A 7782-nucleotide genomic window follows, 5' to 3' on the forward strand; every position below is an offset into this window, starting at 1 on the left:
AAGGGTTTCTCTAAAATCTTCCATGCTTTTTTCAAGCCCAGCTAGTATCTTTAAAACGTCATTCTGAACTCTAGTTCCGACATCTTACTAATGTCCATATTGATTAGGTCCCTGGCAGTCGGTACTGCCTCTGTTCTTTTTTTTGCAGTGATTTTTTCCATCTTGTCGTTTTGTCCAGAGGAGACTAGATGAATGAGAGAACAAAATGCTAACAAGGTAACAACAACCCCAGAAAAATATACACTACACAAATCAGAAAAGGCCTGAAACTGGGGGAAAAGAAAGGGAAAGAAAGAAAAAAGAAAAAGCAAAAGATAAAAACAACAACAAAAAAACTGCAAAAAACAGAATATGATCAAATATGATCAGGCTGGTGCATAGATCAGTGCCACACACTAGATTTTGGACGTATTTTGGTCCATTAGAAGAAAGTGCCTCCCAAAATTTTAAAGAAAGAAAAACTTATATATGTAGAAAAATAAGGGTATATACGATGAAGGGATGGAATATGACTGTAAAGATGAAAATTATAAAAGATTTTATAAAAGGAATTGATAAGATAAGAAATTGGTTGAAAAAAGAAAGAAGAGGATTTAACAAAAAAAAAGGAGACAGTGTGATCCGGCAGGAAACTAGAAGAAAGCCATACACTAGAGATTTAGGGTATATTTTGGTCTGTTAGAAGAAACTGTATATATATATATATACCAAAAATAAGGTTAACTACTATGAAGGGATAGAATATGACTCTAAAAATGAAAAATAAAAAAGATTTTTTTAAATAAAGGGATTGATAAGATGTTGGTTGAAAAAGGGAAAAAGAAAAATTCAAAAAAAATAGAAAAAGAAAAAAGAAAATTAAAAAAATTAACTTTGAAAGACTAAAGAATCATGGGAAAAAAGCCATGAATTCTATGTGCTGTATTCCCATAGTGCTGGAGTTCTGCCGTTCTCATTGATTGGTAAACTTGGTCTTGGCTGGCTGTTCTTGCTGATCTTCTGGGGAAGGGGTCTGTTGCCGTGGTTCCCAGATGTCTTTGCCAGAGGTGGAATTGGCCCACCCTTGCTGGGGGCCGGGCTAACTAATCTGCTCGGGTTTGCTCCTGGAAGCTTTTGTTCCCTGCAAGCTTTCTATACAGCTTTGGAGGACGAGAGTGAAAATGGCAGCCTCCCATTCTCCGCCCCAGAGGAGCCAAGAGCTCAGGGCCCCACTCCTCATTGCGCCCCCAGAGAAAAGCAGTCAATCACTCCCATCTCCCCGGTCTCCAGCTGCACTCCGTGCTCACCCTGCCTATGACCGAGCATTTCTATCTCTGGCACCCGACCCTGTATGGAGTTTCCAAACCCAGCAGATCCCTGCGGTGTGCTCCTGCGTCGCTCCTCCCAGGGGAGGAAGGGGAGTCTCACTGGATCAGCCGCTTGTTGGGTCCCTGCTGGAGGAGCAGTGGCCCGACTGTGCCACGGATCATGGTATATGGCAACCCCGAGCTGAGAGCCCACTCCTCAGCTCTGTCTCCGCAGCTGACTTCCCCGCTCCGATACCTGGGTGCTCTGCTGCACTCAGGCACCCCCGGTCTTTCTGTGACCCCGAGGGTCCTGAGACCACACCATCCCAGCGAGGGTTCCACCCCCAGCTTAGCCACTGGAGCGACATCCCTCAGTGGAGCCGACTTCTAAAAGTTCCGATTTTGTGCTCCGCGGCTCTATCACTTGCCAGAAGCGGCCGACGGAGGCCCCCTCCCCCACCGTCTATCCTCCCGAATATCGCCTCAGATTCACTTCTCCACACGTCCTACCTTCCAGAAATGGTCGCTTTTCTGTTCAGAGAGTTGCTGCTATTCTTTCCTTCGCTCTCCTGTTGAGTTCGTAGGTGTTCAGAATGGTTTGATCCCTATCCAGCTGAGTTCCTGGGACCAGGCGAAATCCAGGTCTCCTATTCCTCTGCCATCTTGCTCCACCTCCTCACATTGATAGATTTAAACACTCTTTGCATTTCTGAAATAAACTAACTGATCGTGATGTACTTTTCTTGTTACACTAATTGGATTCAATTAGATAATATTTTATTTAGGATTTATAAATCTATGTTCAAGAATAAAGTGACCTTACAATTGTCTTTTTTTTTTCTCTTATTACTCTTGTAATATTTCTTATTAGAGTCAGCATAATGCCCCACAAAAGGAATCAGGTGACTATCCTTTTTCTATTTTCTGGAACAACTTGTTTCATGTTTATAGAAATCTCCTTTAAGACCAATTGGATGCAGTTGCTTTTTATGATCAGAAGAGATCTACCATTAACATCTAAGTTACTTACCAGTTACTGACCGAATTAAGTGTTCTAGTTCTCACTGCCCCCATCTGTGCATTTTTTAATCCGAGAATTTATCAGGGTTTGAAATTTGTTGGTATACAGTTCATCATATTATTTTATTTACATTTCATCAGAATATGTAGTTATTTCTTCTTTTATGCTAAATTGTGTTTGATTGCTCCTTCTCTTGTAATTTACAAGTCAGTATTGCCAGATTTTTATCTCTATTCCCACCTGCTTTTAAAAATCCTTTCAAGCCCTATGCTTTTGTTCTGTTAAACTTGGGTGGTTCTTTCTTCTATGATTTTCTCTTTTACTTCTTTCCTCATATCTTTTTGGATTTATTCTATGTTCCTCTTCTAATTTGTTGAGTTGAATACGTACGTCACTTCTCTTCTTTCTTATGACGTCATCTTCAGGAGTAAGATAAGTACATTAACTCACTCAAATCTGCCTCTTGTCTCCCCCCCCCCCAATATACTGGTATCATCTAGAATTGTAATTCTTGATGGCTTTCAGTGTGGTTTGATGGCTTTGTTTTACTCCACTGGGATCTCAAATCCAGTTTTGCTGGTGAGAAGTCTAATGTCAATCTGAGCCATGTTCTTCTGTAGGTGATGTGCTTTTTTTCATAGATCCTACAGAATTTTTCTTTATCATTGATATCCCTAAATTTTGCTGTGATTGTTTTATACGTGAGACTTTTTTCCTTGTGTGTCCTTTTAGTCCTTTTGGTCTGAACTGTTTTAAGGCCTTCCATCCTGGGAAAGTCTCAGTTAGTATAGCCTCAAATATTTTCAGCCCCTGTGTATTTTATTCTCTTTGAGGCTCATTTTCCAAGTGATAGTAACATGTCTCTTTCTATTATCCATCTCTCTTATATTTTACTTTTACATTTTTCTTCTTCTTATCATATACTGATGCCTTCTGGAAGAGTTCCTCAACCTGACCTTCACTGGCTTGGTCAGTCATTTATTGAGCTTGATATTTCAACTGTTCTAGTTTTCATACAGAGCAGGACCAGCTGGTGTTTATTTTAACCTGTGGCTTCCATTTCATGTGGTGAAAGGCACACTCAGACCACCCAAAATTCTTGCATCTGCTGACTTCTCCTCACCCCAGTAGAGTTTGGGGACCACTCTGATATTAACCTACCAGCCTACAGCTGGTACTGCGCAGTTGTCATTGTTCTACCTTGAAGAGGGAACATGAGCAGGAGAACTCTGCTTTGTTGCATCTTCCTCCATGTGGACCACCCCTCCTCCGCTTTCCTCACACCCCCCAAGCATGTGACCCAACAGCCTTCTACAACCATGAGGGTTTCTTATAGCTTTACATGGTCATTTTTCACATGGATGGCTATCCACCTCCTCTGTTGTCTAATATATTTCCAAGTTTGAGTTTTTGAAGGAAATGAATAGCTCCTGCTTATATAATGTCATCTTGTCAGGAACAATCATTACCTGTGATTTCCTGAAACTGGATTTTAGGGGTATCTAGGTAGCATGTATTTTGTGGGAATCACATTCTCAGTCTAGGATGTAGAGGCCTTATTTTAGACACCAGGAAGCTGGCCTCATAGGAGAATAAAATGAGCAAAGAGACGCAGAGATTCTCCCATGCTATACCCTGAAAGTCTGTGGCTCTCCCATGAAAACCTGGACTTCCAGGAGCTCAGAGAGCTGGCACATTCTTGCATGTCCATCCTCGCCTGCCCAGGATGTGATACAAACAGACATACTTCTGTGACTACGTTGTAATTTAAGGATCAGATAAAATCATGCACTGATTTACTTTTTTCCTTCTTTTTTTGCTCATTCTCTCAGAATCAACTTACCGACACCAAGCAACCATTGATGATGAAGTTGTCACCATGGAGATACTAGATACTGCTGGTCAGGTGAATAAGGGTTTCAGCTAAAATGTTTTCTGGATCAAATAAATATGAGATGAGTACATGCATACTATGAAAAAAATTAAGACACTTTCCTCCAATTAACTAATGATGCCTAAAGACTTTTTTCTTTAATTATCTAGTTACTTACATACTAACATTTGAAACAGCTTATGTATGCATCCTTATATAAATTACCCAGTACTTCGGTGGCAGGGGGAGGATTGGTGATACTGTAGTATTGACATGACATCATCTAGAATAGAATTACCCATATATATTTTGGGATGATGGCAAAATATTAAGAGGTTCATGGTTAAGTATTTTGAAATGCTCTGATTGAGTTAAACAGGTATTTTTACTGGGGAAGTTCTCAGAGCCTTATACGCCTATGTATAAGATGAATCCTTAGGAGTTTCAGTATATAGTATATTCTAAACTTATATCACCTCAGAATTGTTTTTCAGAATGCTTTATTTTAGGAATCTCTCTAATATTCTTTCCAGACCTCAACACATCGTTTTGAAAATTTGAGCCACATAATTATACAACAAACAATCCATTAAAAAGGAAGCTAATATAAATTTGCCCTAATATCAGTCAGTTCTGAGATTACAGATATGTTTGTGGAAAGGCTTAGTTCTCAAGAATAAAATGACATTAGGAATGAAAGTTAGGAAGCTGAGGGTTGCATGGTGCTCTGTCAGTGACCTGTGATCCAAAGAAGACTTGAATTTAAGTATTTAATCCAAGAAATGTTCTTGCAGCTAGCTAAATACTTATTTCTCCTCATCACCTCCTTCTTATATACGCTTTCCCTGCCACACAGCCCTGATTCTAGAGAGAGGTGGCAGGGACTTACATGCAAAGGTTATTTGAGCCCATGGGAGCAATGCATTTTCAAATCTCGGATGCTACTTTCCTAGGAAGGAATGATCACCCCCTTTGAAAATCACTTCAAATGAGTTTCTATCATTATTGCGACTGTATAATATTTTGGAGGTGTTAAGATAGAAAAAAAAAAGGCCAAAAGCTCCTATGAGTTTGACTCTCTCTACAATTTTTCACTGTTTTTGTGTCCCTGGTGCCCAATTGTCTAGAATCTGAAGGCAAAAGAGATTAAAGCAAAAAATGAAATCAAAACCATTCACTAAGCTGTGCCTCCAAATCTGATCTTTAAAGAGTGGCCTAAGGTCTACTTGTCTGTTACTTATTTGCCAATTCTTTAATTGTGATGAAAGCCTGGGGAGGCAGTGTGCTCCACTGCGATAATTTCTTTATAGTTCTTGTAATTACAGATTTAATGATATGACAAGAAGAAAATTAGAAGCAGAAAGGTAAAGGTCTATGCAGTTAGAACATTTTTAGTTCCCCGACATATCCTGCTATGAGTAAGTAATGCTCCTATTCCAAACTGATTGAGAAATGAAGCTTGTGTAGGCAGACTATCAAGAAATTTTAATGACAACGAATATAAAGAATAGTAATTAAGGACTCACTAGTGGCATGAGCAACATCTGATAACTTCCAATTCCCCCACTGCCATTGTTTCCTTGTCAACAGGAAGATACCATTCAGAGGGAAGGACACATGCGATGGGGGGAAGGCTTTGTGCTGGTCTATGACATTACTGACCGAGGAAGTTTTGAAGAAGTACTGCCACTTAAGAACATCCTGGATGAGATAAAAAAGCCCAAGAATGTGACTCTCATCTTGGTTGGAAACAAAGCTGACTTGGACCACTCCAGACAGGTTAGTACGGAAGAAGGGGAGAAGCTGGCTACCGAATTGGCATGTGCTTTTTATGAGTGTTCTGCCTGCACTGGAGAAGGGAACATCACTGAGATATTCTATGAGCTGTGTCGAGAGGTGCGTCGCAGGAAGATGGTCCAGGGCAAGACGAGGCGACGCAGCTCCACCACGCACGTCAAACAAGCCATTAACAAGATGCTCACCAAAATCAGTAGTTAGGTGGCTCTGTTCTTGAAAAAGCCCTACTGAAGTGGGTCGGGTAATTGGAAACACTTTCTCACCTTTTTTCCCCCGTTTGCCCCCCCAAAATAAAAGAAAATACTCCATTCTGTTCTGACTCTGGGAAATGTCTGGGCTTCCGATTGTTCCCAGGTCTCCCGTATGTTGAGAAGTTATAGAGTGTTTTATGCAATTTTAGTGCTGACAATTTCTCCCTTTCCTGCTTGAATAAGATGCACTCTATTGCAGTTTGAACCTGTAATCACCAGATTCTGAAATGGCTGGGTTCTATTAAGCTATTTTTAGGCATCCTCACCTTGCTTCCAGATTTTTCTAGGGCATCTTGAAATTTCATTCCTTGTCAAAGACTTCAAATGGTCATCTGAAAAGTGGAAGGTAATAGAAAATACAGTAAAAACCCAGGAAGAGCTGCTGAGATACTGGAGCAGGGAGTAGAGCCCTAGCTCCTCTTTGAATTGAGGATTTTCGTAATTATCTCAAATTGTCTAGTTTTTCTTTAACCCTTATTTTGTTCTTAAATTCAAACACGTTGTCACAAACTTTTCCACTGTAGTAGAGTTCCCTTTCAATTTGAGTGGGTTCTCTCAATGAGCTCTTGATCCTTGTACTCTGATTCTTCTTCTGTGGCTTCAATAAAATTTCATTATAAGAGAGGCAGAAGGATCCTTCAATTCACATCCTGCTGGGCCATTTCTCACCAAGCCCAGGGTCATGTAAAGTAATCATTAGGAGTCTTTTCACCAAATTCTGACTTCACTAAATGCTATCAGAGGATTTAGAATCTGAGATGTCTGATTCATTTCTTTCTCTCTCTGCTTATCATCTTAGCAGAAAGACAACAGTCCAAAAAACAGGAAAATTAAGAATGAAGCTGAACTACCCTTCCATTGGGGAGCCAAGGCACTAATGCCAGGCACAGTAAGAAAAAGTAGCCTCTGATTCATTAAATTGGCTAAATGACTTCTATTTTGGATAAATTAATTCACTTAGAATTCAGAAAAGAATGTGTGATTGAAGTTCACTATCCCTGAATAAATGTGTATAAAACAGATTCCTATATTGTGAAAGTACAGTCTGTAACTGATAAAACTTTATGATTTTTTTCCCTCTTATGCCCCCATATATCAAGATTTGGGCACTTTATTTTAGAAGAAAATATATATCTTTTACATATGTGTGTATTTATAAATGCATAGATATATGTGTAAAAATTTGTAAGAGCTGGAAGCTTTAATTCACCAATGCATTTGGATAACTTGATGTAATTATTTTATGTGATATAATAAAAAGCATAATTTTCACATTCTGCCACATTCGAGCAGTCTTTCTTGTGATAGCGTGAAAAGTTTGTAATTTTAGGAGGAACTTGAGTAGACAATCAAATTGTAGAGTTGACAAAGCAGTGAATGTGATATAAAAAATAAGCTCCTGTTCATATAATAGCTGTTTTTGTAAAATGCTTAGGTGCTATTTTAGGCACTTTATGTATTATCTCATTGAATCCTCAAATACCCTACCCAAGTGATATTGCTATGATCACAATTGCAGGGATGAAGATATTGAGCTACAAGGAAAAGTGATTG

General features: G+C 39.3%; 1 protein-coding gene across 2 annotated transcripts in view; it reads left to right on the forward strand.

The window, feature by feature from the left end:
- Window positions 1-7512, forward strand: part of RERG (RAS like estrogen regulated growth inhibitor) — a 128065-nt gene extending 120553 nt beyond the window's left edge. For both annotated transcript variants that reach the window (XM_027595680.2, XM_027595679.2), the window contains 2 exons: window positions 4140-4213; window positions 5771-7512. In XM_027595680.2, the coding sequence (XP_027451481.1) occupies window positions 4140-4213; window positions 5771-6178 (482 nt within the window). In that variant the 3' untranslated portion in view covers window positions 6179-7512. The remainder of the gene's footprint in view (window positions 1-4139; window positions 4214-5770) is intronic.
- Window positions 7513-7782: the final 270 nt, after the last annotated feature.

This window comes from Zalophus californianus, chromosome 9 (genome assembly GCF_009762305.2).
Source record: "Zalophus californianus isolate mZalCal1 chromosome 9, mZalCal1.pri.v2, whole genome shotgun sequence".
Lineage (NCBI taxonomy): Eukaryota > Metazoa > Chordata > Mammalia > Carnivora > Otariidae > Zalophus > Zalophus californianus.